The following is a 27,658-nucleotide window of genomic DNA, read 5'->3' as shown; positions in this document are numbered from 1 at the left end:
AACACCAACTGTTTAGATATCTTCAACCAAGCAAAACGAGCAAATACGTGAGAGAACAAAAGCCCTTGTTTCCCGCTTTATCTGGCTTATAGCCTGTCCCTTATTTCTTCTTGGGCGTCCTGGCTACCAACTTTGACGTAACATAGGTTGCTCAGCTCGATCACCAAGTGGTGCGTTCGGCTAATATTTTTTCCAAAGTATATTGTCGGCGTTGGCAAAACATTTTTGGAACTCTTTTTGCCATGGGAGTGAGGCACCTGGTTGATTGCTGGTGGCCACGGGAAGCTGCAGTGCCAACATGGAAGGCGCTGATTCACAGCAAAGCCATAGGCGCTGGCTTCTTTTCGTAACACCAGGCAGGAGCCTTTCCTTCCCACACTCAGCCTGATCGCCTAATATTCACATTCTCTTCTCCCCAACTCCGCACATCAAGGAATTCAACGTGCAACATTTCGGCTTCCTATTTTTATTCCACTTCAACATGGCAGTATTGGACGAGGTTCCTCATGTCACTACACGTATTCGAGTGGCCGGGGAGCTCGCGACAGAATACGATCCCCTTGACGGTCAAGAGACCGTGGTCAGCCTTGACAAAGAAGGCTCCAAGATCCCTGCAAAAACTTGCTATATCGAGTCCAAGTCAGGTGCTGAGTTTGTCATCGACATCACGGTCTCTGACAAGTATCAATTTCCCTATTCCCACGACTCCTTTATCGCCCATGTTTACATCGATGGCCAGTGGATGACTGCTCGGCGTATCAAGACCCTCTTGTTTCCTGGCCGGCCAAGAACTGTGGCCATCTCATCTGCTGAGTTCTTAGCAGAAGAACAGAGGAGAGAAGCAGTGGTCAGCAAGTTTATCTTTGCCCCTGTCACGAAAACTTGTGAGTCTGTCTACCAATCAATCAGTCTCCACTAACAACGCTTACAGCCGATCACACGAGCGATGATAGGCTCAAGAGTGACATTAAACGTGCGGAAACCTTGGGGACAATCCATCTGCGCCTTGAAACAGGCCGATGCGAAGGAACAATGCACTGGGAACCACCTAGCTGGCACGGTGGACGAGAGGTCAAGTTGGCGGAAAAGGCGCTGAAAGGCAAGGCAATAAGCCATGCAACCTCGTATGTTATAGAACACCCGTTTATTGGATGAAAGATCTAACGCAGGTGCACAGATTGGCTGAAACGACGGAGAAACCCAGTACGTACTCATTAGACATTAGAGACAAGCGCCTGGTGGGGGAAATCTTCTTTCGTTACCGATCTTACCGTATGCTCTTTCACACATGCAAACATTTTATTCTGTAACACGGTTCACTAACTTTAAATGCAGAAGCCCTTCAACATGAGATGATTATTCCACGTACTCCGTCATCTAAGCCCTCAGCTACAACTAGCCTCGATGAAAATGAACTTTCTCACCTCTCTGAGAGGGACATTCGCCGTCTCGCTCTGGAAAGACTGCATGACACTCAGGTAAATCAACTATTTAAACTTGGAAAATTGCTCATATTTGAGACTCGGCTGGCCAAGCTATTTGCTGTCACTTTTTGGACCTCTTTTACTGACCTGATCCAGGTCAAGGATGAGTTTTCTCAGGTCAAACGGGAAGCAGAGGAAGACCCCCGTACGCCTCGACAATGGAAGTTTGTGAGACTGGAGGATGGGAAAGAGGCTGTCGATCTGACAGATGATTGATCTCAATATGGAAAACCTTTTCCTCGTCTTGCTAGCGGTCATGTTATATAGAGCCATTATGGTTTTGGCTTTCTGTTTTAAAGAAGGAGGTACTAAAATACACATGGATGGTCGGCGAACCCAGGGCGATCTTGTCATGTTAGACGGACAGTTTAGAAATGTTCATAATCTTTTGATTCGAGCACATACTCCGCTCTATTCTGTTGTCCCATGTAACATCAAACGCATTTGTCTTAACCTTTGTCTGTCGAGCTATCGTTTCTGGTTGGTTAGTGGAGCTCTGATGGCCGAGGCTTAGTGTAGTCCAAGCTTGTACCTGCAGCGTAAGCTGTGATTGGCTGCTATAGCTTGCTGCTAAGGCGCTAACGTGAACCTCCTCCATCTCCTTTCGCGGAATACCCCATGACGTTGCACTTAACTCCTCCCTCAATGACCAGCTCTTCACTTTTGCATCACTACTGTATCGTCGCCGTCCTTGGGTCCTCCACCGCCTCGAACTCGAACATGCCCACATATAGAAATGCTGCATTTGCCGTCTCATAGCCGCCTCCACTTACGCGCTTGTCGCTGAGCGGCCTCCTTACCCGCAATGGCTCCTGAAGCTCCCAGCAACATCCGCGTCTTCATACGCTGGCATGACCAGACTGTCTTCGCCGGCGAGGAAGTCAAATGTACAATTACTTTCAAGAATGCAGCACCGATACCAGGCCAGCCGAAACCACAGCCGCAACAGTCGGAACGAAGTCGACTGGCCTCGCCTTTGCATGGTCGCCCCAAGTTGAATCAAGGATTAACCCCACCGCCTTCAGCAACTTCGGGCAGAGGGCATCGTCGTTCTGCCCTTTCTTTAAGCGTTCCTGCATCGCAATCACATAGCCGTACTGGTTCAGTCCAATGGCCTTCATCGGCAGGCTCGAGTGATGGCCGTTCAAGCCACTCTCACAAGCGCTCTGTTTCCATTGTCTCGATAGGATCCAATAATACCGTGGAAGACCACACACAACGAAATGATTTCCCGCCGCGACCTCAAAGACCGCATCGAGGCCATGGGCGGGCCTCAAGTTTACAGATAATTCCTCGAGCGCAGGGCCAGCTCCCAACCGGGCCTCATTCCGGTTCGTCGCTTACTTAGTACCATCTGAACTAGGAACTAATTCTTCTCAGCATCCTTTTCTCCTCGTCTCTCGAGCTCTCCTTTGTTCCATGCATCATATCCCCCACCTGATCGATTCGGTCGCATATCTCGACCGCCAACAACTCCTCACACACCTATTACAGCCGGCCAACGAAGATCATCGCCGCAACAAATATCGTCGGAAAACCCAATGCCGGAATTTCGCTTTCCTGCCGCTCCCTCACCTGCTCGAGAAGTACCCCCAAGCTTATCTAGACGATCTACAAACGAAAACATGCTCAGCCCTAGGAACGCTGTGGGCGATTCCAGCGGACTGTCAATGCGCCTCAAGGACGGCGTTCCGACGATTAATGAGCAGCCTGCACCCGCGGCCCGCATTCTAGCAAGCAGCGGCGTCCTCGGAGGCACACCGCGGAGTAGTGGAGAGTTTTATTCTGTCAGCAATAACTCATCAGAAACTCTTGTATCGGAATACGTGACACAGCAGCCAACTAATCGTGGACACGCACGTCCACTTCGAAGAAGCCTTGGTATGCCAGCGCCACAGTCAAGAGCACCCGAATCTTTGATGATGGGATATGCTCAATTACATGGCTCTTTCTCGTTAGACGGGTCCCTTGTCAGTCTCAGCCAGTTTGACCAGGTCAAAAAGAAGGCCATAGTTGGCCAAGGTGGTGGCGGCGTCGTTGGGCTTGAGTCCAAGCGCGACAGCGGTCTTCTGGGGGGGTTTGGATGGGGTCGCATCAGCAGCTCTCTGGGCGATTTCTTAGGTGGAGGGGAGCTCAGCACAATCAAGGAGATGCGGGGGGTTGCCAACTCGAAATCTGTGCCTCTCTTGACTACGCCACAGTCTATCCTTTTTGTTGATCTGCAACTTGCACCAGGAGAAAGTAGAGTATTCGAGTACTCTTTTCGACTCCCCAAAGGTCTTCCTCCGTCCCATCGCGGAAAGGCCGTGAAAATTACATATAGCCTGGTTATTGGCACACAAAGGGCCGGAGGAACAAAGGAGCAGCAAGTGAAGTCTGTCGAAGTTCCTTTCCGCGTGTTGGGAAGCGTCAACAGCCACGGTGAGATATTGGGACATGACCTGATGAACCCTTACATCCTATTGCGGGATCAGGCCCAAGTGAAAAGTCCCTCGAACAGTGATAAGGGATCAAAAGCCAATGGCAACGGAGCCAAAGAACAACAAACTGCCCTGAATGACTTTTTATTTTATGTGGAAGACCTGGTACATCGACCACGAGACGAGAGTGGTAGTATTCTTCTTTCTCCGGGCGCTGGTAACTCCAGGCGACCATCGGCATTCGAGGAAGCCAGCACCGCACACGATGCTATTCATATGGCAATAATGAGAAGCAATATGACATCTGGTGGGCAACAGAGCCCGAATCGATTTGAAATTGCACGAAACGGGCAAAGGGTTGGTGTCGTGATGCTCACGAGGCCTGCCTACCGACTAGGGGAAGTCGTGACAATGGCCATCGACTTTACAGACGCCGATATTCCGTGTTACGCCGTACATACTACATTGGAAACGTCAGAGAAGGTGGACCCGTCTTTGGCAATAAGATCAGAGTCGAGCATCCACAGAGTGACACGGAAAGTTTATTCGTCTTCATCTGAAGCAACAATGTACTCACGACGAGTCACCTTCAAGCCAACGATCCCCATCACTGCAACTCCTGAGTTCGTTACCAGTGGTGTCAGCTTGGAATGGAAAATTCGTATCGAGTTTGTGGTGCCCTCCACAGGAAGTGATTCTCCCGATGAACACGAAAGACGAGCACCTCATCCATTGCTGGAGCAAATTTCACAAGATGAAAAGGGAGGGACGGTCCTGGTGGCAGTGGAAAATCTAATATGTGAGAGTTTTGAGATCGCCGTACCTCTACGTGTTTACGGCGCAGTTGGAACAGGACTAGAGCGTCTTGAGCGGGACGAGGCTTCTGAAGAAGGCCTTGCTGTATGATGAGAGTTGGATTGACCATAAATTTGGCACTGGGTGTTGGATATTTTACTATTGTGGAATCTGAAACAGCTCGGTTTATAAGACAAAGGAGCTTGTTGCAAAGAGAATCTTGGAGTTTATGTAACAGATCAAAAAGAGCGGGAGCACTGATAATTGAAGACATTAGCCTTTTTGGTAAGCTTGAGCCAATGGCCTTGGACAGATTGTCGTTGCGATAAATGGGTGTCCCAAGGGCTGTTTATGGGCTTTGGAGTTGATTAGTGAGTTAACAAAAAACAAACCGACTGCGCGTGATGACGACGCGCCCAAGTATTCAAGGCGGTTGCTGGAAGGGCATGGGATCAAATCGACATTTATGGTACCCTGTCAATGCTGGGGCTCTAAACCGAGATAAGAACGAGTGAGACAGATCAGAATTAACTGGCACAAACATCACAAGCCCAGAATAGCTGAAGTCAAGACTAAAGATACAGGGCTAATAGAACGGGATGGGGTTGGGTATATCCTCATTTCGCCAAGGACCAGGATTAAACAAGCGGGTGACGACTATAGACTATTAAGTAAGGCTGCTTACAGGGAAGAAAATTTCCTTGTAGAATTTGCTTCTTTGATTTGTTTTGGTTTGGATACAGACGTGAATCTCTGGTGTGTTGTTGTTATTGATAATGGGTCAGCCGGTCGGTAATAGTGGCTGCTGGCTCGACAACGAGATGGAGTGCCGCGAGAACACAGAGAGAGCGAGAGAGATCATCATACAGCTCAAACTGATTTTTCTTTTCAAGTTGAAGGAGAAACGACTTTGTATAGTAGCTGAGAAATCACGATAACCGTGTAAACATGAGAGCTGGGAATGTATACAGGGATTTAACATCATTGTCACCAACAAAGACTCTAGGTTCAATATTTACCACCGTCCTGGCCTGAAGTGATTGTGAGGTGACAGCCACTAGCGGGAGGGCTAGGCGGCAAGGATCAGGCCGCCAAGAACCAGCCTGCTCAGACCATTGCCGATACCAAAGAACAGCCCGTGAAATAAACGTCAGGGACTTGTCTCTCATCAAAGCAACAAGGCCCCTAGACAACAAACAGACAAGGGTCCATGTAAACAACCCAGTAGAACAACTGTTAGGCGGCCACCGAGGACATGGAGTTTGGACTTGGTCTTTGATAGGTATGATTAGACTATGATATTGACGGGAAGGGAATGGCCTGGGGCTGGGTTGAATGAGAGTCATCAGCATTCCATCCCACAAGCTGGTGTGAGCCTTCTTTTTTCTTCCCTTCTCTCCTCACCAACCGCTTTCGTTGGGAGATCCAATGTCGCTATTATTTTTCATCTTCTTTGTCGCTCACTAACTAACTTTGCCAGTCATTGTAAGTTGCTAATTCGCTCTAAAGAGGTCACTATTCCACCCCCTCCGCTACAGCAACTGACGCCTTATCCGCAGCCTTACATATTTCCATCTCTTGCTTCCTGAATCTTGTTGCCATTAGCCCCCGCAGGCCCGCAGCAGCTTCCCGACTTACACCGCCCGCCATCCACTTTTGCAAACATCATCTTGCTTCTATTACTCTTTTGTTCGTGAGCAATGAGAATTGGCTGTTCATTCCTTAGTTCTACTGTTTCTCTTTTATCAAAAAGGAGAACTTTTCGGTGTTCTCGTCGCTCTTTCAAGTCTCGGTGTTTGCGCTTCTGAAACTAGCACCACTTCTTAATACTTCACCATTACACCATCTGAACCCACACTCGACAATCTTCTCGACGACAAACCCACCAAAACAGCATTATCAAGTGTCAATGGAGGAAATATGGCTGCGACACCTTCTAACGGTCGTTTAAAACTCACTCCTTCCAACTCTCCCTTTCTGGCTCGCCCTTCTCGATCTTCTAGGTCGCCCATGCGTGGTCGCGCACACGATGCCTCGAAGCTTTCCCTCCAGCGTGTCATCGGCACAACTTGTTCCTCTCCAACAGGATTCGACACTCTCCCGTCTGTATTTGCATACATAGCTGGAGGTGCTGTTGTGGTGGTGGATGTAAATGGCGATAATCACACGCAACGTTTCTACCGAGCACGACCGACCGCCGTCCCACTCTATTCCGTAGCAACTTTCCAAAACACACCCACGACGCCGTCGGGAACACCAAAGGCGAACGACAGTCGGGGACGTGTAGGCCCGCGGTTCCCTAACTCACCACACACTTCGTCCGACTGGAACGAGTCTCCTAGCAATACTTGGACAAGCCGCGAGCGGATCAAGGCTGCAACATGCCTTGCGTTAAGCCGAGATGGAAAATATTTAGCTGTTGGCGAGACCGGATACTCCCCTCGAGTTCTGGTTTTTAGCTTACATGATACTTCTTCTGACAGCCCTCTTATATCGATCAGCGAGCATGCTTTTGGGGTCAATTGCGTTGCGTGGACTGCAGACACCCAATATCTTGCGTCTCTGGGAGCCGCAAACGATGGATTTCTTTATATCTGGAAGGTCGACCCGCGAACAGGCGCGGCTAGACTTTACAAACAAAACCGATGCACATCTTATGTAAAAGACATGGTATGGATGGGCAATTCCCTCATCACATTTGGTGTCCGTCATGTCAAGATGTGGAAACCTGATGATGGCCCGACTATTTCGCCTACGAAGCAGAAGTTCTTCAGTGAACAGCCGGCCTCTACTCCACCCTCTCAAAGAACCCTACCAGGGCGTAACATCCTGCTGGGGCCTCTCTTGGAGGATACTTTTACTTGCGCTGCTGTCGTTAAAAACTCCAGCCTCATCATTTGCTCGGAAACGGGCGGTGTATGTATCATGGCGGAGGATGACAGACAGATGAAATTGCAGAAGGTCCTTGGCCTGGACTTCTCCATTTCGACCATTGCCGTCAAGGACAACATTGCCTACGTTGGTGGTAGACACGGCCACTTTGCCGTCCTTGACATTGAAGCTGTTCTAGACGCTCAGCCACCATCCGCATGTATCAAAGAGACTACGTTCTGCCCTACAGGACAAGTTGCCTTGGGTTTTCTGGCAAACAAGCTTGTCACCATTGACTCGCAACAGTCCATTGACATCTGGAGCTCAGACCATGTGCCTGGCAAGGATACGAAGGCAATGGCTAGCATTCCTATCCCCGGCCATGGACAGTCTGTCACAGGCATACAGGTCCTAGAACGGCCAAATGACCTGGACGCTTCATTTTTGACATGGACAGTTTCTGGGAACGTTTCCTTTTGGACATTGGAAGGTCAAGTCAAAGCCTCGATTGATGTACCAATTGGAATGACTGAACCAGAAAACGAACTGGACCCTGTCAATCAACTGACCTGCGCCCGTGCAACGAATGATGGTAAACTTCTTATATCAGCCGATAGACTGGGTGTATTACGAATGACGGACATCGCCACGAAGGAACCCGTTTTAGACATCAAGGCACATACAGCCGATTGCCGATCTGTGAGTGTCTATGACAGGGACGGCAAATTTCTCATGGCGTCTTGCGGACGAGACAGAACTGCACAACTCTTCCATCGGACTGCAGGCGGCTCCATTGAACACTTTCAGACATTGGAATTCGCTGCCAAGGTCGTGCAGGTTATGATTCCGTCCGAAGACAAGGTGTTAACCTGCTCATTTGACCGGACGCTACAAATTTACGATATCATCACAAAAGAGGGCGATCCTGATTCTGTTGCCGCTATACCTTCCAGAGTAATTTCTCTCCGAGCCTCGCCTAGCTCGATGGTTTTGGGCATGGGCCAAAGAACTGTCTTTGTGTCTTTATTAGATCGATCTATTTGCCAATATGAACTCAACACAGGGCGTAAGATCTCTTGTTTCAAATGTCAAGACGAGACAAAAGGCGAGTCTGCTGTTCTCGACTCGCTCTGCTTTGGGCAATGGCCACCCAAAGACCAAGACTTCCTCCTCGGAACATCCAACACAGACAAGTCTATTCGACTTTATGATGCCCAGACAGGGAGCTTCTTGGACCGAGAATGGGGGCACACCGAAGCGATCAACGGCGTTTGCCTCATCGAAAACGATGATGGAAGCCGCAAGGTTGTGAGTGTTGCATCGGATGGAACGATGATGATATGGGGTTTGGATTTGAACGATTCCCTGCCTGGTTCCACGAGCAGAGAGCCGTCGCCCGCCAAGGACTCTGTGTCAGGACGACCGCCACTTCGCAGGGTTTTGTCAAAGGCTGAGCTAGCTGAATTCCAACGACCTTCTCCAACATCCGGTCGAAGATCCCCGCCCCGAACACTTCAGCGGAGGACTTCGCGATTTAACCTGGCTGCTAGCGTTAGAACACCTACACAAGGACTTCCAACAAGCCCCAGTAGTACATTGGCAGAAGACACGCCCTCGAGACGACCTTCTGCTGACACGCGGAATAGTCCACCAGTGTCCCCAAAGGGAAAGGTTACCAGGCGACCTTCTCTTCCAACCCTAGGCACAAGTGCACGCAAAAAGACATCATCATCAAACCTACGAGGCTTTGGCTCATTAAATATGGCGACAGAACAAACCTGCCGTCAACTCAGATCATACAGGAAGAAGCTTGCTTCCTCAGAGCCGATTAGCCAAGAAAATTTAACAGAGCTAGATCAGGAGTTGCGACTGACGGCAGCAGCTCTTGGTGATCGGGCTATTCGAAGCAGAGCCATGAATGAAACGGTTCTCAGTGGTCTTCTGGACCAGTACTCCGAGAGACTAGTCACATTACTGGACGAAAAACTGCGTCTCAGCTATCAGCCAAGATCTCCAACTGACAAGGATGGAGACAGCCGAGACGGAGATAGCCCAGATGAAGAGACTAGGCGCAGTGTCAATGGGTCCTCAAGCTCGCTTTCCCCTTAAGGTTTTGTCCTTGCCTGTTTATGAAGGACTGTTTTCATTTATCTTATTATACTTGGACTAAGAGGGTAACGGCGTTAAATGGTGGCGAATTTTATGGGATGGACGGCGGGGGAATAAGGCAAGCACCGAGTGTATCTTGCTGCCAAGTTCCAATATGATACCATGGGTCTGGAGTCTTACTGTTACTTTAGGGATATATTAATCCTATATCGCAGCCGAAACCGGCACTTCTTACAATGCAATGGACGTGGTCAAACGTCCAAATACTCTCCTCGCGTTAACTTACAAAAATAGGTGAAATTTCCGTAAAGTCGAAATAGCGAGTGACGAGATGCCATATCTCTCATTTTACATGGTCGCTTGCCGCGCCTGTTGCGTGTTGGCGTTCAGGGGTATCACGTGCTAAGCCAGGCTTTAGCCTTACTGCTGCTTGGACGAACTCAGCCCAATTTTTCTTCCCTGCATCATCGAAATCAACCATCAATCAACATTATCGGCGATTTAAATCACGTGATATTCTAACGGACTGATCACCCAGACGAACAAAAAATTACTACACCATTGGTTCGACGATCGAGCGCGTTTCGCAACAAGAAGCCCAAAAAGCCCAACGCACCCGATGCAAGGCCTAGAGGTCGCCATAGACGGTTTTGGAGTTACTGATTAAGGTTGCCTGTACGTGTTTGATTGATAGAACCCCGGCCATGACGTAGCCGTACCTGTGTCGCGACAGACGCCTAACTGGAGCATCCATAGACCGTGGCGCCAGTCCATCTTCTTGCACGACGTGAAGGCCCCTTGGATAGCTGGCGAGGCAGACCGCGGGGCATGAATCAACCAGCCGTCTACACGCCCCTCGAGTCGCTGCTATTATTCCAGTCGTTGCTAGTCCAAGGAATCGACAATGGGGTCTTCGCGCGTATCTCTGAGCAACTCATCAACAACGCGCTCATCAAGGAGGGATCTACTTATGATCCCGCACGATTAAGGCCTGATGCGCTTCAACATCTTTTTCTGCGACTCTTGGGGGATGAACTGAGGGGTGAGCATGAGAAGGCTGCGACCGACGATCCGACAACATCACCGAACTCGCGAAAACGAAAGCTCGGCAGCCCACCTTTGCCAACACTAAAGGAGATTTACGAACATGTTGACAAAATCCCCCCGCTTATGGATCGCCTGTATGCGCGATATAAGGATAATACCGTCGCGCAAATTCGAGAGGATGAGCGGAGGTTCGAGACATCCCAGAAGGAAATTCAAGCAATGGAGCGATTTGAACGAGAACGACGCGCTAGAGTCGCGAGCCAGAATGGGACACCCGTACTTGCTGCTCGTGATCAGAAGTCTTCCATTGCGCCTAATGGGCCAATATCTTCACCTGCTATGGCAACAAACTCGGCGGCACCCGTTCGAAGAGGTCCAACACAACAGACGCCTGTGATCCCACCTAAACCGCCTGTCCCTCACAACGCGCAGCCAACAGTTGCACCGCCTAGCCATATGCCCACTGGAACGGCATCGATCCGACCTTCAACCTCACCAACTCCGCCGAATTCTAATGGCTCGGTGCTGCAGCCTCCAGCAGGTGTTCCTCAGACAACACCACGACCATTACAAGCGCCACAACCTCTCAAGCAGAGTCCCGCTCCTAGACCAGAGAACGGGGCCAAGCTGAAGGATGGCAATGCGGCTCCTCAAAGCACGACACCAGTAGGAGCTGCTCTGAAGTGGGAGAAACCTTATCAACCACCACAGGCAGCTCATACACCCCCTCCTCGACAATTTCAATCACCTGTCGCTCAAGGACCAACAGCTCCTCCGCCAGCGCAACAACAGCAGCATCTACAACAACATCCTCAACAACAACACCCACAGCAGGTACCACCACAACAACATTGGTACCCTCAACAAACTGCCCAATTCTCTCCCAAACCTGGTGCTCAGCCATTATCTCACCCTGAAACACCCCAGCAGGCACAGCAGGTTCGACCATATCCTGTTGCTCCGCAACCTCCCCAGGTACAGACTCAAGCTCAACCTCATCAACAACGCCCTCATCCTCCCCAGGTTATTCAGCCTCCGCAGCCACCAGCACCAACGCCGCCAGCTCCTCACACTCCTCGGGCTCAGCACGCTACGCCGACACAACATACTCAACAAGTCCAAAAAATCCAAACGTCTACACCCGCACAGCATGCTCATGCTCAACAATCTTTGCAAAATAAACCTGTCACACACGCTCAGCCTCAGTCTTTACCACAACAGCATCAGCAGAAGCCACGGCCAAATTCCGCAAAGCCAGGCCTGGCACCACCTCAGCATGCTGGTCAGCTAGCCCCTCCTTTGCAGCCGGCACCTCCACGACCAGTTGCAGAGTCGCCCGGAGGCCAAGCACTTCATGCCCGCCCATCGTCCACGACTCCTGTGCCACATCCTCGCCCTATCCAGCCCCCTCAAGGACAGACTCAGCAAATCCGACAGATTGCCTCAGGCTCCCCAACTCCTCCTACAGCAAGTGCAGGCTCCATCGCCCCTCCTCAGCATCGACGGCCACCAGGGTATCAGCCTCAACCTCCTCAGCATGGCTCACCCGTCAGCTCTCCTGTGCCATCAGCATCGAAAGCTGATAAGGCTCAATCATCGCAGTATGCTAACCAACCTCCACGACCTGGCGTTTTGGGCCACATCATTCGTCAGGCTCTAAATACCCCGGTTAAGAAGCTTGGGATGCCATCGGCACCGCACACGCCCATCTCAGCAACACCTACTCACCTTACTCACGGGTTTGGAACAAAATGGGCTCCACATTCCACTCCATCTACTCCCGGTCCTAGTCATATGAGCGTGGCACCTCAAAGTCCAGCCTTTGAGCCAGTCAGTCCCCCTCAAAAGCCTGCAACGTTACCGAGCTCTGCTGGGTCAACACCAAGACCTTCAAGAAAGCAAGCGCCCAAGGTACCTTCGAAACTCGAACAGGCCGTTTCTAAGTCTGCGCGCGGACGGTCTGCCAGAGCCGGGCAGAAGGTTCGTGCAGTTAGTTCCACACCTTCTCTCACTCGATCCAGGCGAAGCCAATCTATTCTATCTCACACTGATGAGCCTGCGACTCAGACAAGCGAATCAGCACCCAAGATTAAGGATGAAGATGCTACACCTCGGCCAACCGAAGATACAGGCGATACCACCGCCGACGAGAGCGTCCCTGGTCGGCCTCAGATCATGACCCCTGGCAGTGTCTCTTCGCGCCTCCATAAGCGAAAGAGACAAAGTACGCCAGCTGACCCGCCACCTGAGACAACCCAAGTTCTTTGGACGCGAGGTTTCACTAAAGTTTCGTCATCTGCTCTGGATCAGATTTCAAGCCACCGCGATGCGAACATGTTTGCCACCAGGCTCCGTGAGAAGGACGCGCCAAATTATCGCCAGATTGTGCTGCAGCCTCAAGATATAACATCAATCCGGTCTGCTATCAAGCATGGGAATAAGGCGGCTGTTCAAGCTGCCGCCAGTCTTCCCGGCGGTGATCCTGGCACTGCACATGTGTGGCTACCTGTATCTGACGAGCTTGTTCCTCCAAAAGGCATCATCAACAGCGCCCAGCTTGAGCGCGAACTTGTCCACATGTTCTGCAACGCCATCATGTACAATGCTGACCCGGATCGCGGTCCTGGACCTGGTTTTATGAAACGCTCTCAGGATGAGGAGGAAGAAGAAGAAGTAGTGGGCTACCGCCTCGACGAGAACGGCGTTGTAAAAAATACCCGCAGCATGTTTGTTGAGGTCGAGAAGCTACTAGGTGACCTACGAAGTGCAGAAAAGGAGCGTAGCGCGCCTCCACCTTCAGCCGTTCGTCCAGCTAGTGTCGCTACACCCGCCGAGGAAACGGGCGACGACGAAGATGAGGGAGGTGAACGTGAGACTGGAACAGCCAAGAGGCGCCGCATTGGAGCTCGGGGCTGATCGTCTTGATTGGCACCAATTTGGAAGATCACTCTGGCTTCTTCTTGAACGTCGGCCTCATATGCTGTAGAGGGAAGCAGCATGTATTTTTACCATTATTGTGTACAGCGTCTAGAATAGCTAGCCCCTTGATAATTACCAACCGATCCAGACTCGTGTCACTTTAACCGAGGCCTCATTCATGCATAATTCATTCCCTTAACATGGCCCGGTGACATATCCGAACACATTGCGGTAAACTCCCTGCGCCCTTTGCCAATATTAAAGTGTCATCATGCCATTATCAGGTCGAAGGTGCTAGAATTATTCGAACTTCGGAGCCCCTTGTGATGTGCTTGACCGATTACTATGTGCACCCTTCTTGGAACTTGCATCATCGTCGGCAGGTCTCTTGCGAGGCCAGTCGGGGCATAAATCAATGTTGTCCCTTGGGAACCACCACTCGAGAAACAGGAAAAAGAGGTAATCTACAACACAACAAAGACAAAAGAGCTTTCCAGCCCAGATGCCACAGCCATAGTAACGCTTTAGTCGATCTATAAGAGCAAAATTGCGTATGCGGCTGCCATAACCCGAGGTATCAACGCCGTAGAATTCGTCCTCGGGGATGGTGCCCGAAATGCCATCGTAAACACGCTCCGTCCGCAGAGCGACATTTTGCCACGAGTACATCTTTTTGACTTGGTCGTGAAATTTCTCGGTACGAATCTTTCCGGCACGCATCGCACTGATGGCCTTGCTTGTGGCGAGGACAATATCATCCTCTTCTGGTTTGGCGAATGTCGTCATATGCGAGGGGAGGACTTCTGGGATGCCGCCAACCTGTGTACATACGACGTAAAGCCCACAGCTGGCGGCTTCAACAATGACAGTTCCGAAAGCCTCGGTAAGAGATGGGTGGAGATAAATGTGGCCTCGAACCATAACATCTCTAACTTCTTCGTGACGGATGGGACCGAGCATCTCGACACGATCCTGTAGCACATTTGTTTCGATCATTTGCTCGAGGTCGATGGCCTTGGGCCCAGAGCCTGCGATGACGAAGCGTGTGTTTGGGTGGTTTTCCAGTACACGGGGAATGGAGGCAATGAGGAGATCGGTGCCTTTGTTGTAGAATAAGCGAGAGATGACGACGATTGTGATGGTATCGCGAGGTCCAATACGCTGAGGTGGAGGATAGACTGGTCCTTCAGAGCCAAAAGTCATGGCTTGGGGAGACGGTGAAGCTGGGACGTCCTTGGGACGGAAATTTTCTGCAACAACAGCGTTTGGTATCACAGAGACCATGACTGGATCGAGTGATGCGCGTAGGACTGTATTTTCCTTACTAGGACTTGTCATTAAATGCTACCGAGTTGGTTCAACGACCGCTTGCTTCTTACCATGTATGGCTCACGCAAATGCTGTGATCAACATCACTCAGAGTAAACTTGAGAAGCTTATTTGTGAGAATTGTCCCAGCGTCGGCAAAGCCAAATAGTGAATGATCTGTAAAAACAGTACGTAACCCCATGGTACGCGCATGCAAGATAGCTTCATGGCATAGACTGCTGAGGCTGCCATGGCCATGCACAATCTCGATGCGTTCGCGGATGCAAATGTTTCTGAAAATGGGGAAGAATGAAAAGACCGTTGGAAACGTCGCTGAACGATAGATGACGAGGAAAGGAACGTGATAGACCTTGACGCCGTTTGTGAGATAACGCACGCCCTTCCGGTCGTCGTAGGCATGAGTTATGATGATGACCTTGTGGCCACGGTCGACAAGCTTCGTAGCGAGTTGGTAAATGTGAGATTCGATGCCTCCTGGTTGCGGGAAGAAGAAGTCGCTGACCATGGCGATATTGTATGTGCGGCGTGTCATGATGGCGGTTGAGGTTGAAAAGGGGGATGCAGCATGACTGGAAGTTTGATTGAATGTGTACCAAGGTCAGCGCTTGCTGAGGTTCTTATAGCATTGAAGTTTGATGTAATCAGAGATCTTTGTTGGTATTGGTTATTGAGATGAGATGTCTGTCATATTCTTATCTTGCACTCCAAGCCACTATCCAGAGTAACTTAAGTTCAGGACCTGAGCGAGGTGAGCAAGGGTGCGAGCATACCAGTGTGGAGTCGCTGGGTCGGTACCATGAGGATCTATTACAGAGGAAAAACAATGCCCTTATTAGCTAGGCAATATTAATAAGATTTCTACTATGCTTTTAGTTTCATATCTTATACTGCATATTAGAAAAAAAAATATTAATTAGAGATGAAGAACTTTTAGAAATAGAAATCCAAGCCCTGGAGTCGAACCAAAACCTTTGCCCCCTAAAGGGTCCTCTTAACGAGGATGTCACCCAACGTGCTAGGTTGTTTGATGAGTAGAGACTAACTTCTTTCGTACAAGCGTATTCTCCACTATGCCAGCAAGCAGATCGAGCAGATAATTTTAGCGGTGAGAGACGGCAGAACCTCAATAAGATCAAGAACTATCCAAAATTTTGGGAATTGAAGCAATTCAGGCCCCTCCATTGCGATTGATTCAATACAGCATTTTCGAAAGAAGAATGTACGCCAGATATGCCCCTCCCTCGAATGGTGGAAGCAATTCGAATACTTCTCCTCCTCCATCGTCATTGAAAACTACAAATAGCACAGCTTCTGCTCCTGCGACGAATGCTTTTAGTTATTCGCGATACGTCCCTCCGAGCGCAAAGCCTGTACCTCAGCCCAAACCCATAGAGACTCCCCAAGTCTATTACTTTGATGAAGAGCCGCCTAAGAATGCCAAACGGAAATTAGATGCTTCAGATGAGCGCAAAAGCTCACCAGGTCCTGATAGCAAGAAGACCAAGACAGAGGAGCCAACAACACAAAAGGATGGAGAAGATGCGCCGAAGAAAAAGAAGAAGGTCAGAAGAGGCAAGCGGAGAACCGGAGCTACCAATGATGAACGCGACGATGACGACATCAAGCCCGCGCAAAAGGCCCCCGAGGTCAAACCCAAGGAAGCAAACGAAACGCCCGAAGAGAGCCAGACTTTGGACGAAGATTCAGCAAAGGACAAGGAAATCCTGAAACGAGAAATGAAGGAAAAGAAAGAGAAGAGGAAGAGAAAGGTAAAGGATAGAGAGCAAGAATTAGAAGTTCCTCACATGCCTGCTCCCGAGGACGAAAATCGCAACGAGGATGTATCCATGACCGACGCGGCAGAACCCATTCAAGAGGTTGAGAATGTCCCTGAGCCTACCGAAGCAGCACCAGATGAGGAAGACAAAAGACAAAAGCGCAGGGAGAAGAAAAAGAAGGAAAAGGAAACTGAGCCAGCAGAGGAACAACAAGACGAACAGCAGACAAACCAGCGGCACAAGACGGTCATGAGCAGGCTTGAAAAGTCTCTTAAGCTTGCCAGTGAGCTGCCCGCGGACGAAGAGCATGAAGAGGATCAGGGCGAACTACACGGCCTCGAGCCTTTACCTCAGCCAGAGCTGATCAGCTCTCTGACGACCTCAAAGCCGAGCTACAAGATTCTGCCCTCGTGGCTTGAAGATCCGATTCGTGTCTCTCAGGACACACGCACGCCTTTCGCTGAACTAGATATTATACCCAAGGCTTGTCGAGTATTAGAGGAGAAGGGATTCCGAGATGCCTTTGCTGTGCAGACTGCCGCAATCCCTCTCCTGCTGCCAACAAGCAAGCAACGGGGAGATGTGCTCATCTCTGCCGCGACCGGTTCCGGTAAGACACTGGCCTATGCTCTCCCTGTTGTACGAGATATCAGTCAAGGATATCTCACGAGGCTGCGTGCGCTAGTAGTCCTACCAACACGTGAACTGGTCAAGCAAGCTCAAGAGACCTTTGAACTTTGCGCTAGGGCATTCGATGGTGGTGATCGAAAAAGAGTACGAGTAGGAATCTCCATTGGTAGCCAGTCGCTCGAGGTCGAGCAGAAAGCCTTCATGGATCAGGAGCTTCGATATGACCCTGATGCATACAAAAAGCTACGAGAGGAGACACAGCGTCGAAACCAGCTGAAATGGGGCCTTTCAGCATCGGATAGCCTCCAAGATCTTGACATGGAGGACACAGACCCTCGATTAAGCCATATGAACGGATATGTGGTCGATTACCTTTCCAAAATAGATGTTCTGATATGCACTCCTGGACGACTGGTTGAGCATATGGAACAAACAAGGGGCTTCAACCTGGATTATGTTCGATGGTTGGTAGTTGATGAGGCGGATAAGCTACTCGCTCAGAGCTTCCAAGGCTGGCTTGACCTCGTTATGGAAAAGTTCCGGATCAATAAGTTTACCGCACGAGACTTCCATGACATGGACTTTTCTGGTGTTCGCAAGGTTATTTTGAGTGCTACGCTCACAAGAGATTTGAGCCTCCTCAATCAATTGGGCCTGCAAAGACCACGACTGATTGTTCTGGAGAGCGATGGCGACACCCAGATTGCTGAGCATTCTCTACCCGTGTCGTTGATGGAGCATGCAATCAGAGTGCACGACACCAATCTCAAGCCCCTCTACTTGCTCGATCTACTCCGCAGTCAGGACATGCTCATGGCAAGCCCGAACAAAGACGAAGAGGAACCCAAGGCTGATGAAGCCGAAGATTCAGTTACCAGCTCTGACTCAAGCTCCAGTTCTGACTCCGACTCCGACTCTGATGCGACTTCAGATACAAGCTCCGACACATCTTCTGACTCGGATTCTGACACAGAGACGGATACCAGACCCAAGGTCACAGGCCGGACACTTAAGTCTCACATCCCGATTTCTCTTATTTTCACAAAGTCCAACGAATCTGCACTTCGTTTGTCACGACTACTCGCTCTGTTGGATCCCTCCTTGGCCAACCACATCGGCACACTCACATCAACTACACCAACACACATCCGCCGCAAGACTCTCCGGGCCTTCTCGACTGCCTCATCCCCCATTCGCCTTCTCATCGCCTCTGACCTTGTCGCTCGTGGTATCGATCTTCCCAACCTTGACCATGTTATCAACTACGACCTACCGCCCAGCGTGGCTGGCTATGTTCACCGAGTTGGTCGAACAGCTCGAGCTGGAAGGGCAGGATGCGCTTGGACACTCGTTGGCGATGATGAGAGTGGTTGGTTCTGGGGCAAGATTGCCAAAGGTGCTGGAGTCAAGAGAGCTCAAAAGGTCGAGCGAACAAGGATTGAGGAGATTGATGAAAAGAGAGTGGAAGAGTATGAGGCTGCTTTGGAGAAGCTGGGTAAAGAAGCAGGAAGGTAACCGATCATATACTATAGACACCACTAGATGCCAGCACTATGGGTTGTCTTATGCATTACATGCCAGAATATCGACACATCTGAAATATCCAATTTTCGATACCCACTCAGACTTATTTCTTGTGATGATCCCGCTCCTGTTCGCTTTGACTGCTGATCTATTGTTTACTGTCTAACGCGAGAGCTGACCATAAGCTATCAGGGTCCTTATGGTGGATAGACAGGCTGTCGAAGGGTATATACTACGATCCTACAGATACCTAATCACAATCGACAACAATTTATAAGCCAGACATCAATCCCTTTGATCCTTGTACTTCATTGATGCTTCAAATCTTGGCCCTCCAATTTGTTTTGACCTTCCTGCCGCCAACTTAATCCTCTGTCCAGTTGTTCCGTTCGATAATGGACGATGGCACAACTCTGGGACCCGATTCGTTCTCATGTACACTCCCGTAACCCGGTGATGATCTCTCTGGACGCTTAGGGGCAGTCTCTTCTTCCTCGATGACATCCCTCTCCCTGTCAATCAGCAAAGGGCGGCGGCTCTCGTGGTGTTGGTCCGTTTGCCCCCGGCCATGATTTCGCCAGTTATTCAACCAGCTGGAACCTTTCTTAGATAGGAGGAGTCCGAGTATCTGTACTTTATATCAACATCTGAAACCCTACGGAGCAGGAATATAGCTTTCAACACACCTGGATCAACCCGACGCCAAGGACGACAGAGAGGTCCCATGACGACAGTGTCTTTAAAGCTCCTGACCAAGGTTCACGACACGCACTTCTTCTTCCGTATGTTTCCGCACAGTTGCTAGGCGCTATACCAGGAAATGGATATGCTCGATCGCGTATTGAGTTCAGCCCACAGCAGTCAAACGCATCCTGAATCCGTCGTATACTGCCTGCGTCATGAGCACGAAACATGCTCATCCACTTCTTATCGAGCATGCATCCCATCATTTCTGAAGGCACGGCGCGGTCTAGAAGTAGTGTAGCCAGTATGGTGGTGACAAGAGCTTGAAGGACCTGGAGAATCAAAGGAGCAAGTTGAGCTATGCCACTAGAAGACGACTTAGTGGTACGGCGGATACTAGGATAGAAAGCAGTGTTGAGAAACCCGAAAATCGGGAGAACAACCGTAAGAATAGACAGAGTTGGCGAGATCACGAGCGAGAGATTTGAACTGCGGACGTGGACGATTCTGTACAAGAGTCAGACTTCACCTGCTAACGTGGCCAAGCCGATATTTACATTGCCACGATGAGCAGAACAAGGCTGACCTATGAAAGTTGGTCAGTCGAGAGTTATTGAAGCCCCTGTGTGCACGATAGTCGCCTTACCATCAAATACAGAACTGTGGGGTGAACCATCTTGTTGTTTCTCGTCCTTGAGCAACTCCGTTCAAGAGAAGAAGGGCTATAAGTATTAAGTTGAAAAGAAGGATTTGGTTGCAGGATGATATTCTTGAAACTGTGTTTGCAAGCAATTCCATCAATGACGAGGATCTTCCCCGCCCATATGCGGGAGGCCGACCGCGGGAGACTGTACCTACACACTTACAAATGATGCATACCTCTATTATCGTAGGTACTGGATAAACCAAGGAATACCACATTATTATTCCGTTCGTTTAAATATTAGACGGTGCTTGTTTGGTTTGATCCTCCCGTTGGCACTGCGGAGATACTTGACTTACAGCTGAAGTATCTATTTGTGCACAAAGAAATATTATTCAACGCAACTAGCTCCATAGTACATACAGTATTACAAACATGACAAGTCCGCATCCTTCTTACACGCCACGTAGCGAGGTATAGATCAGATATTCATTTTCCACTAAGGGTGGCATGACTGCCGTAGCGACTGTTAAACTTCGCGATGTCGGGCATCTTGGCTAAGAAACCACCAATTTCCAGATAAGAGAAACTAAAGAGACATAAGAAGAGAGTGAGTGGCTGGTGTGTTGCTATGAAAGAAACGCGAAAAATAAAAGAGGGTTCGAACTGACGCAGACAACTCATGATAATATAAGTCAAGGTGTTAGTAATACCCGCCGTTGATTGGAAGACTGAAATCAATGCTCGTAGGCATCGTGACTGTCTTGTAGTCGAATTGTTGATATGCGGCATCATCTCCCAGGGACGTGGCCGAGCTGTCACTGGCTTGATATGCGTCTGAGGAATCCGTGGACTCGGTCATATCTAATGTTGCCGAGTTATGCCCGTCATCTATGGCTTGAAAGTCGAAAGGCTCCTCTCCCAAGTCCTCTGGGGCAAATGAATAAGAGTCCAAGCAAGAGTAGAGTCCGAAATCGTCGGCTGCCGTGGACGTCTCCTCTGGGCTCAGCCCCGGGAAAGGAAGCTTATCGGCGATTATGCGTGGCAGCTCTTGCAGACGTTCCATGACGAACACCTTCATCTGAGGCTCCCAGTCGATGAATGCATCTTCTACTGCCATGGCGACTTGTTGTCGAATTGCTGGCTTTGCCTTATTCCAGTAGTCACGCCATTCCTCAGGGTTTTCGACCTTGATGGATGGCGCCTTGGTGGCTAAGAGTGAAGGATCATAGTCTTGTAATATGACTCAGTTTTTGTGTATTTTATGATTTGTTTGGAATAGATCCAGTAACTTACATGGTGAAGGAATGTCAGGAGAATCAGGCTTGACATCAAATAGAGCACAATACCACTCCTTCCACTTCTGAACAGGGCTCATTCTCACTCTTGTTTTCAGTTTCTTTGCTTGTTCCTCGTCGTAGCCGTCCAAAAGGCTCCGTTGAAGACTACTTGTCTCTTTTACTGGGCACGGCGTCGTCATCCGCTGATGCTTCTTCAGATCTTTCTCATCGTCAAATCGGCGAAGGCATCGATTACATTGATGTGGAGACAGGCTATGCCTGCGCTCGAGATGTTCCCTGGATATAACAGTTAGCAGATTACCTTGTAAGGGGGTAAGCTTGACTCACTTTACTCGGCCGATTTCCAACCACCCTGGGCCACAGCATGTTCTCTCAGTGCCGAATCTCTTGGGATCCCGTTGATGGTAGGGACAAGCAAACCGAGGGCGAGAGTCGTCCTTTGTGGTTTTTGTCCTCTTGTTATCCTTTTTTCTACGGAATTGGTCGTCTCCTTCTTCCTCATTTTCACTTTCGTCTCGGCCACTTTGACCTTTCGATCTCTTCTGGCCAGCTGACTGGGGTATTTGTTTTCCTGCCTGAAAAGCACGCGAAGTATGTGATCCGGAAGTATGCTCACACTCTTCCTCGAGTGCTTCCAGTCTTCTTTCAACACATTCCGAAATTGCAGCCATCAAATTATCAACGATGTTCTGCTTACGCCGTCTCAGTTCTTTGTTGATACAGTAGTCCAGGTAGGCCGCCGACGGTTTCGTGGGCTCGACGTCGGATTGATGGGGATCGGCGGCTTGCACTTCAACACTGTGAGGAAAGGGCACGTTGAGAAGCTTTTCACACTTCTTTAAGGCCTCGCAGCGTAGACTTGCAGCGGGTGAATTGTCCTGACCGCTTCTTAGGTCGTGTTAGCAGCCTCATAATAGAGATTGACTTCGATATGACGAAGACTTACTGAGCGCCAGGCGAACCTCGACGGCCCTGACCGCTCTCCTTGTCGTTGCTGGCCAGGGGTTTATGTGATCCACCACTTGAAAGATTCTGGAAGCACAGTCAGTACGTATCCAACTATTTGCAGTGAGAGTGTGTGATACTTCTTGTGAGTGGTAGCTCTCAGTGGGCTCGGGTGATGCGGAAGACCTCTTGTTTCTAGTGACAAAGACTTGTTCTTCCGAATCGTGCTGAGGCATGTCCGATCGCTGGTAAACCAGACGACGGTGTTGAATCAATGAGGAGAAATTGAATTGGTGGCAGAGTTTTGTGAACCGTTTCTTTCCAGCGCGGTATCGGTTTGTGAAGGCGTAGCGTTTATGTTGCAAGGAGAATTGACTTGCTTTGTCCACCACAGAGGGCATTATCAACAGTTGGCTGATATATTCATTTGCATGTTTAGTTCTAGCTCAGTTGATGTGTGGACTTGACCGTGGGAAAGAAATGCAGTTCAAGAGGGGTTTGAATGAGATTATGCTTAGTGTTGAAGAGAAAATGTCTCAAGGCAATATTCATTGATTTAAAACTTGGTGGATGTAAAGATGGGAAACATGATGCTCAAATAGTTGGCGAGAGCCTCACGAGAGTCCTTTTACATTTGAACTCCCGCAATTGCGAACTCGCAAAGCCGGGTGTGGCTTCTCCGAGTGAGATCGCATACTGATAGGACTCATCTGAGGGCTGAACTTGTATTGGACGACTGCGATCTAAAAGCTTCATGAATGGCCAGGAGGAGTGATCTCGCGGGCACTAGTGGGCTATTGAGTACGTTGATTGTTATGCAGGTGAGTCGAGTATGTATGCCATGTTGTATGTATGACTTACTTGTCAACACATCAAACCAATCCAACGAATCGAAAGCCTCAATTTGGCGTCAGCTGTAAACAAGACGATGCCGTTTTGGGTTTCTTCGACGCCTATCAATATGCTGCAGCAGGTGAGGCGACAGCATAATGGTTCGCAAACTTCCACAAAGCAATTCGAGTGGTTGTTCACGACGCGACCCCCGCGCTGAAATGTGGCTATCAAGTGAAATCTGCAGATAAATCATGTCAGATGCACACAGTGGTTTGGTCCGTCCAAGACACCGAGTCTCGGATGCCCCGTACGGAGGACAGGTCAAGTAGCACGTATGGTTTCGGAAAGGGAACATGTAATTGAGTTGATTCACAGTGATATTGCGGGGTCTTGAAGAAGAAGATGATAAACCTTTCTGTATCTTCTGACCGACGCTAAAAGCGCAACTACATGCAACAGCATCTTACAAGACGTTCATTTTCTTCAAAAACCACTAGTAATGTGTAATCATACTGCCAAATATACACAAACAGCTTTATCACAGACTTATCGAGAGCCCTTTTATACTCTCTCGAATCCTTCTTATACTCCTCATAACGGCAAACCTCTCTGTATGTATAACTGGAATGGGAGTGTCTCCGAGTCGTATTCGTAGCTCTGACCGTATTAAATCTAGTTAACGGGCAGCTGGGTCTTCAGAAGATCTTCCTATTGATTTAGAACATCTTAGTATCGCCTTTAATGTATGAGCATAAGGCAATTGGTGGTTAGTTCTTTTAACGATGTCCCAGACTGGTTTTGGATGATATGACGCTAAATAATAAACAAAATAGCCAGAAGAGAGAAGAAAACCGAAATATGATTATTGTGTCAATATTACTTTGAAAGTCTTGGGGCGGTCTATCGATTACCCATAGTATCTCTAGTCGTTTTCTCTATTTCTAGCTGTGTGTAATCATGATCATGATAACGATGGGTCCTATTTCCATACAACTCAGAGTTTCCTTCATCCATAGTATATGCATCACAGCATAATAGGAACTACTCTTGTGCTTTGACAGGTGTCATTAAGTCAGCGGAGCACTAGAGGTAGGAACCAACATTCATCCATACAATACCACCGCCCGAGTTTCGACACTTTAGAAGAGATGTACTCTTTCTACACTCGTCGCATTCATATCACTGAGACTTGCCACCCTTATCTTGCTTCCGTGCCACAATACCATCCACGCGCTTGAAGGCAGGGAACCCCTCAAAGAAGCAGTTGCTGAGCCAAAGCCACCACTGTCCAGAGAATCTCTCAACGCCGTGCCTCTGAAGCTTCCTGTCAAAGAAGAAGCATTCAACAAGATGAATACCGATGACAGGCCAGAAGATGGCGCTGACAAGCCAGTGGAAGAAGGTCGCGCCTCCAGGGAAACCTTCGTTCAGCAGCTCCCAGATGCGAGTGCCAGGTTGTACCCACGGCAGTGTCCCAGCGCAGAAGAAGTAGAAGAGAACAGATCCTGTGACAAAAATGCCGAAGCCCTCTGGGGGTGTGTAGGCTGTGATAATGACGTCGCTGAGACCCAGTCCTTCTCGGGCTGTGTTGGCCATTTCGATGATGCGGTCCTTGACCTCAGCCCAGCTGGAGAGAGGTGAGAAAGAGACAAAGTGCTCCCTTCCATCATTTGACTTGATAGTCATGCCGTTGAGGTCAATGTCCTTGAGCACGGCTGAGGATGCGGCTGAGGCAGAGAGGTGGGCATAATGGCGGAGATAATAGGAGATTTCTCGAGTGTGATCCTTGTTCATGTGCGACACGATGCGGTTCTTGCGAGCATCATCGGTAGAAGCCATTTTATTTTGTTCTTGCCGATGTCAGAGAAAGATTCTGTTGAGCCACTTTGATCTGCGTTTAGGTGCAGCTTCGTTGGGTGTTTAGAGGAGATGAGAGCGTGGAGTTGGAAGTCGGTGCGTGTGAGGTTGAAAGTGGAGCCCTACTATTTGTCAAAACTCGGTTCCCGAGGCCATGACGAGACAAGGATAGTTACATGTGAAGTAAGTGAAAAAACAGAACTTACATAATTGCAAAGAAACTATGATCTTTCAAATATGATTCAAGTATGTATCTGATAGGCACATCGTGCTTTGTGGCGTTGCCGTCCTTATTTGTGTTACAATTGGTCGTCAACTCATAAGTTATATTTTTTCCACTTCGAGCTCTTACTATTAGAGCACGAAACTACAGTATGTTCAAAATGTGTTTGATCAAGGATTACTACTTCATTATTGATTTCTAAGTTCGTTAATCGTTAGGTGGGCTCTATATTCTCTCGTGCTGATCCCTTCTCTGCATCCCATCCACTGTCGTCCACATGCCTAATCGTCCTCGTTCTGACCTGAATACCAATCATGCCCGTCAATTGGGAGATCATAGAGAATCTCTGGCCTCCTTGAATTTCCGTTCTGACGTTTCCGTAAGTTTTATCTCCCAAGTGTAAGTTCGACTCGACTAGTTTCTTTGGCCGTCCCCTTGCCAAGATCCCGAACAGCCCCCTCTGGCATATGTTTGGCCTCGGCATCTTCGTATTTGTTGACGGTGTTTCCGGCATATTGGCCTCTTCTATTATCTGCGGAAGTTGGGGTGTATCTTCCGTGTCTCTCGGGGGCGTTGGGTCTGTGAAGGACTGCCAGATAGGCAGGCATGCCCATATCATCAAGATCGAAACTTCGACATCCGTCCAAACAATTCTTTCGTGATACCTCCAAACAGGCTGCATCGTCGTGAAGAAATTGACCAGAAGGTGCAGTCGAAAACTGGATACAGCCAGAGCGAATGCTCCCAATGCAATTGCGATAGCTTTTTGCAACCAAGATATTGTACTGTTCGCAACTCGACTGAAGATCAGGTGAGAAAGCATAGCAAGAAGAACCAGGTTTAGGAATATATCAATCGAGGAAGCCGCATATGCCAGTGAGTCCTGAGGCAAGCAACCTCCTGTTTCCTCATCTCTCCCGTTTGGTTCCCAACCTTCCCAAGCGAATGCAATTGGTGAACATCGGAATACCCTCAGCAAGGCCAGAGCAATCGAAGAGAGAATTGTTATTAAAAGAGTCGCAGCTGTAATCATTATGTATCGGCCAGAAAATGATGTGCGTAGGCATACGAGAAGGACCGCGACTCTTAATAGACACGAGCAGGCAAGCTCAAAGATGTCGGCCATGAAAACAAGCTAGGTAGTTTAATGTCAACATCCTGCAATTCAAAACTAGCACCCTGCAAACGAACCTTCAATCCGTCTATAATGTATTCTGGAACTGCATTCCATAAAATTGTATCTCCTGTCACGGAGTGGGCTAAGGAGGCTTGTAAGCACAAGCGCATATTCATTCAGCAATGTGATTCTTACCAAAGTGAATCAGAGTTGCAAAGACAGTGTACAACAACTCAAGGCCGGTTAGATTTAATGATCTGGGATGCCGCGGTACCAACTTACTCCACAAACTACCATTACATAGTCATCCAGAGAAAGACCCTCATAAGTAGCCCAGCTCGAGTACAGTCGAAGCCAAGGAGAGATCCATGCTGGTATCTCTGCAACTAACAGAACATAGTGGTTATGCCGGTTGTCTTTTGGCTTGGTGTCACAGGCATTGGCATAGATCTTTGCAATTTCTAGAACTTGTTAGTTCCATCTCATTTATGTTCTAGAATGATGGGCGTACCGAATCTTTCGAAATCGCGGCATTCGTATGCGAAGCACTTATCGAGTTCCTGCTTGACATTTCTGTCGTTGCATATATCAGCGGCTTCGAAACCTGAGTTACCGTACTGTTCAAGACATGAGGTCTTTAAGCCATTAGTATAAGTGCGAAACCGCATCCAAACCTCAAACTCACAGTACAACGGGGTAAACTCTTGAAGAGTTCAAGTCTGTCAGCGCCAAACACTCCAGCAGCGAGTGCTAACGAGCAGACTGCCCCAGATGTGAGCTTCATACCCGTCCAGTAGCATTAGGGCTGGTGGCTTAAAAAAGTGAACATAAACAGAGGAATGACGGGTGCTCAAATATTGCAAGACATGGGTCATCCTAATTATCATATATAAACCCCCCAGATCTACGTAGGCAAGGGGCTTCATCCGAGTTGGGTAGGCATGAAGACCGCTTCCAACTGTAACGAGACTAGTACTAGCCCTGTACGCTCATACATCCCGGTTTTGATATGAAGTCCCCTGTGCATACAACATGGATAAGGTGCATCTAGCATTGAGGATCATCTCAAAATAGCGGAAGTGATCTTACACGGGCCGCTGGATGGATTAGCTGCAATGCTATTTACATCGATTCCTTGATCTGTGACT

At 49.0% G+C, this 27,658-nt stretch overlaps 10 protein-coding genes across 10 annotated transcripts; 5 read left to right on the top strand and 5 right to left on the bottom strand.

The window, feature by feature from the left end:
• Window positions 1-45: 45 nt before the first annotated feature.
• BKA55DRAFT_14178 (uncharacterized protein) lies at window positions 46-1,770 on the top strand. The gene is made up of 5 exons (XM_046184899.1): window positions 46-884; window positions 932-1,124; window positions 1,178-1,272; window positions 1,339-1,478; window positions 1,581-1,770. The coding sequence occupies exons 1-5, from the start codon at window positions 482-484 to the stop codon at window positions 1,698-1,700; spliced, it is 951 nt and encodes a 316-aa protein (XP_046056309.1). The 5' UTR covers window positions 46-481; the 3' UTR covers window positions 1,701-1,770.
• A 323-nt stretch (window positions 1,771-2,093) lies between these two features.
• Window positions 2,094-5,219, top strand: BKA55DRAFT_13836 (Rgp1-domain-containing protein). The gene is made up of 2 exons (XM_046184883.1): window positions 2,094-2,815; window positions 2,865-5,219. Exons 1-2 carry the CDS (start codon window positions 2,290-2,292, stop codon window positions 4,808-4,810), a joined length of 2,472 nt encoding a protein of 823 aa, XP_046056308.1. The 5' UTR covers window positions 2,094-2,289; the 3' UTR covers window positions 4,811-5,219.
• A 1,400-nt stretch (window positions 5,220-6,619) lies between these two features.
• On the top strand, window positions 6,620-9,679 carry BKA55DRAFT_497854 (WD40-repeat-containing domain protein; the record flags this gene model as incomplete). Its single annotated transcript, XM_046186498.1, has 1 exon — window positions 6,620-9,679. One exon carries the CDS (start codon window positions 6,620-6,622, stop codon window positions 9,677-9,679), a length of 3,060 nt encoding a protein of 1,019 aa, XP_046056307.1.
• A 619-nt stretch (window positions 9,680-10,298) lies between these two features.
• BKA55DRAFT_498020 (uncharacterized protein) lies at window positions 10,299-13,642 on the top strand (the record flags this gene model as incomplete). Its single annotated transcript, XM_046186512.1, has 3 exons — window positions 10,299-10,334; window positions 10,436-13,432; window positions 13,472-13,642. The coding sequence occupies 3 exons, from the start codon at window positions 10,299-10,301 to the stop codon at window positions 13,640-13,642; spliced, it is 3,204 nt and encodes a 1,067-aa protein (XP_046056306.1).
• A 303-nt stretch (window positions 13,643-13,945) lies between these two features.
• BKA55DRAFT_498288 (uncharacterized protein) lies at window positions 13,946-15,506 on the bottom strand (the record flags this gene model as incomplete). Its single annotated transcript, XM_046186533.1, has 2 exons — window positions 13,946-14,969; window positions 15,025-15,506. 2 exons carry the CDS (start codon window positions 15,504-15,506, stop codon window positions 13,946-13,948), a joined length of 1,506 nt encoding a protein of 501 aa, XP_046056305.1.
• Window positions 15,507-16,191: 685 nt separating this feature from the next.
• Window positions 16,192-18,980, top strand: BKA55DRAFT_497884 (P-loop containing nucleoside triphosphate hydrolase protein; the record flags this gene model as incomplete). Its single annotated transcript, XM_046186502.1, has 2 exons — window positions 16,192-18,877; window positions 18,925-18,980. 2 exons carry the CDS (start codon window positions 16,192-16,194, stop codon window positions 18,978-18,980), a joined length of 2,742 nt encoding a protein of 913 aa, XP_046056304.1.
• A 103-nt stretch (window positions 18,981-19,083) lies between these two features.
• Window positions 19,084-20,560, bottom strand: BKA55DRAFT_13681 (uncharacterized protein). The gene is made up of 4 exons (XM_046184874.1): window positions 20,237-20,560; window positions 20,148-20,176; window positions 19,593-20,097; window positions 19,084-19,534 (listed from the first exon to the last, which is right to left on the bottom strand). The coding sequence occupies exons 1-4, from the start codon at window positions 20,264-20,266 to the stop codon at window positions 19,271-19,273; spliced, it is 828 nt and encodes a 275-aa protein (XP_046056303.1). The 5' UTR covers window positions 20,267-20,560; the 3' UTR covers window positions 19,084-19,270.
• Window positions 20,561-20,936: 376 nt separating this feature from the next.
• On the bottom strand, window positions 20,937-22,880 carry BKA55DRAFT_532187 (uncharacterized protein; the record flags this gene model as incomplete). The annotated part of the gene is made up of 5 exons (XM_046189308.1): window positions 20,937-21,466; window positions 21,530-21,810; window positions 21,862-22,419; window positions 22,481-22,566; window positions 22,620-22,880. 5 exons carry the CDS (start codon window positions 22,878-22,880, stop codon window positions 20,937-20,939), a joined length of 1,716 nt encoding a protein of 571 aa, XP_046056302.1.
• Window positions 22,881-24,492: 1,612 nt separating this feature from the next.
• BKA55DRAFT_532186 (uncharacterized protein) lies at window positions 24,493-25,152 on the bottom strand (the record flags this gene model as incomplete). The annotated part of the gene is made up of 1 exon (XM_046189307.1): window positions 24,493-25,152. One exon carries the CDS (start codon window positions 25,150-25,152, stop codon window positions 24,493-24,495), a length of 660 nt encoding a protein of 219 aa, XP_046056301.1.
• A 377-nt stretch (window positions 25,153-25,529) lies between these two features.
• On the bottom strand, window positions 25,530-27,419 carry BKA55DRAFT_548859 (uncharacterized protein). Its single transcript, XM_046191153.1, has 6 exons — window positions 27,196-27,419; window positions 27,022-27,145; window positions 26,793-26,971; window positions 26,706-26,742; window positions 26,585-26,652; window positions 25,530-26,528 (listed from the first exon to the last, which is right to left on the bottom strand). Exons 1-6 carry the CDS (start codon window positions 27,292-27,294, stop codon window positions 25,608-25,610), a joined length of 1,428 nt encoding a protein of 475 aa, XP_046056300.1. The 5' UTR covers window positions 27,295-27,419; the 3' UTR covers window positions 25,530-25,607.
• Window positions 27,420-27,658: the final 239 nt, after the last annotated feature.

This window comes from Fusarium redolens (genome assembly GCF_020744475.1).
Source record: "Fusarium redolens strain MPI-CAGE-AT-0023 chromosome Unknown BKA55scaffold_1, whole genome shotgun sequence".
In the NCBI taxonomy this organism is placed as follows: Eukaryota; Fungi; Ascomycota; class Sordariomycetes; order Hypocreales; family Nectriaceae; genus Fusarium; species Fusarium redolens.
This window is presented reverse-complemented; position numbering and strand designations above follow the sequence as displayed.

What these genes read in the sequence shown, in the direction of transcription:
- BKA55DRAFT_548859 (XM_046191153.1), bottom strand. Translation starts at nt 27,294, where the DNA reads ATGAAGCTCACATCTGGGGCAGTCTGCTCGTTAGCACTCGCTGCTGGA. An exon ending in AGAGTTTACCCCGTTGTACT is followed by an intron (nt 27,146 to 27,195) that starts GTGAGTTTGAGG and finishes AATGGCTTAAAG; the next exon opens with ACCTCATGTCTTGAACAGTA. An exon ending in TGCAACTCTGATTCACTTTG is followed by an intron (nt 26,653 to 26,705) that starts GTAAGAATCACA and finishes AAGCCTCCTTAG; the next exon opens with CCCACTCCGTGACAGGAGAT.
- BKA55DRAFT_14178 (XM_046184899.1), top strand. Translation starts at nt 482, where the DNA reads ATGGCAGTATTGGACGAGGTTCCTCATGTCACTACACGTATTCGAGTG. An exon ending in GCAATAAGCCATGCAACCTC is followed by an intron (nt 1,125 to 1,177) that starts GTATGTTATAGA and finishes GCAGGTGCACAG; the next exon opens with ATTGGCTGAAACGACGGAGA. An exon ending in AAAGACTGCATGACACTCAG is followed by an intron (nt 1,479 to 1,580) that starts GTAAATCAACTA and finishes GACCTGATCCAG; the next exon opens with GTCAAGGATGAGTTTTCTCA.
- BKA55DRAFT_13836 (XM_046184883.1), top strand. Translation starts at nt 2,290, where the DNA reads ATGGCTCCTGAAGCTCCCAGCAACATCCGCGTCTTCATACGCTGGCAT. An exon ending in CCCAACCGGGCCTCATTCCG is followed by an intron (nt 2,816 to 2,864) that starts GTTCGTCGCTTA and finishes AATTCTTCTCAG; the next exon opens with CATCCTTTTCTCCTCGTCTC.
- BKA55DRAFT_13681 (XM_046184874.1), bottom strand. Translation starts at nt 20,266, where the DNA reads ATGGTTCACCCCACAGTTCTGTATTTGATG. An exon ending in CCACAGTTCTGTATTTGATG is followed by an intron (nt 20,177 to 20,236) that starts GTAAGGCGACTA and finishes CAACTTTCATAG; the next exon opens with GTCAGCCTTGTTCTGCTCAT. An exon ending in TTGGCGTCGGGTTGATCCAG is followed by an intron (nt 19,535 to 19,592) that starts GTGTGTTGAAAG and finishes TATAAAGTACAG; the next exon opens with ATACTCGGACTCCTCCTATC.